The following is a 1337-nucleotide window of genomic DNA, read 5'->3' on the forward strand; positions in this document are numbered from 1 at the left end:
CCTTCCTTCCTTCCTTCTTCCCATCCTTCCTTCATTTGGTGGTCTGGGGAAAGTGAGGAGATGCCATCAACTTTTGTCCTAAGGGAAGAATAGAAATTTGTCAGGTGGTGAGGAAGGTCCAGTACCCAGTGGCTGGACCTTGGAGAGCACTCAGGGTGGGACAGGGGGAGCCAGGGGAAGTTTTAGGGAGAACCCCCTGCCCTGTCTCACCTAAAAGCCCGAGGGAGCAGGGACTTCCTCCCTGATGATTTTGGGGAAGGCATGCAGCTGTCAGAATCACTTTCATCATTTGTGTCCAAGCACCCTGAAGCCACTATGAGGATTCTGGCAAGTTGGGGCCACAGCAGACACATGTATGGCTGGGGTCAGGCAGGACAAGGAGAGGACAGTGGGGATTTCTAGGGGTGTTGAGGGATCTGGGCCCCAGGTTTACATATGGGGTCTCTGATAGCATCTCTGTCTCAGGGGGACTCGGGGGGGCCCCTGGCCTGTGAAAAGAACGGTGTGGCCTACCTGTATGGCATCATCAGCTGGGGTGATGGCTGCGGGCAGTTCAACAAGCCGGGTGTCTACACCCGCGTGGCCAACTACGTGGACTGGATCAACGACCGCACACGGCCCTCCAAGAAGTCGGCAGCTACCTCCTGAGACCCCGGGGTGGGGAGAGGGGGTCCCACCTCCCCACATCTCCCCACTGTACTGACATTAAAGACACCCCAGCAGCTGCCTGCCTTCACTGCCTTCATGAGGCCCCACTGCCCTGCCCCTCGGGCCACGCTGGGCCGAGGGCTGAGGACCCCAGGCCAGCACTTCAGCTGACCAGGCTCAAGGGAGATGAAGGGTCATGACACAGGGAGTTAGGGTCGCCGGCTCTACCCTCACCACTCCAGGGGAGCTGTCCTCATGGCCAGAGTCCTGGACAGGCCGCAGAGGCCCTAGTCCAGGCCCGAAGCTAGGGGTCTGAGCCAAGCTCACTGACTACTTTCACGGGGATCCCAACTCCAGTGACCTAAGGACAGGGAGGGACTGCCCCATAGGTTCCCAAGTGGACATCTCTGTGAATGCCGGAGGGGTCGCAGAAGGAGCGCTTAGCCACTGCGCCACCAGGACTCCATGTCTTTAACTAAACCCACTGCTGCCAAGAGGACTCGGACTCCTGCAGACCCTGCCCGACAGCTGCCCCGGACAGTCCCCGGGCTGGACTCGCCAAGGGAGCAGGCGCCGCAGTGTTCTCCCAACTGGGGATTTGAACCACTGATGTTTTCGTTACTCCACCGCCCCTCCAGGGCTCCTACTGAGCCAAATAGTGCAAAAAAGGTGGGCCAGTGCCCACACAA

At 59.2% G+C, this 1337-nt stretch overlaps 1 protein-coding gene across 1 annotated transcript in view; it reads left to right on the top strand.

Annotated features, from left to right (window-relative positions):
• HGFAC (HGF activator) overlaps positions 1-648 on the top strand; it is a 9296-nt gene extending 8648 nt beyond the window's left edge. The window contains exon 14 of the mRNA XM_006893662.1: positions 466-648. Within this exon, the coding sequence (XP_006893724.1) occupies positions 466-648 (183 nt within the window). The remainder of the gene's footprint in view (positions 1-465) is intronic.
• The last annotated feature ends 689 nt before the right edge of the window (positions 649-1337 follow it).

This window comes from Elephantulus edwardii, unplaced genomic scaffold, assembly GCF_000299155.1.
Source record: "Elephantulus edwardii isolate Elephantulus edwardi_28Jun2011 unplaced genomic scaffold, EleEdw1.0 scaffold00129, whole genome shotgun sequence".
Classification (NCBI taxonomy): Eukaryota; Metazoa; Chordata; class Mammalia; order Macroscelidea; family Macroscelididae; genus Elephantulus; species Elephantulus edwardii.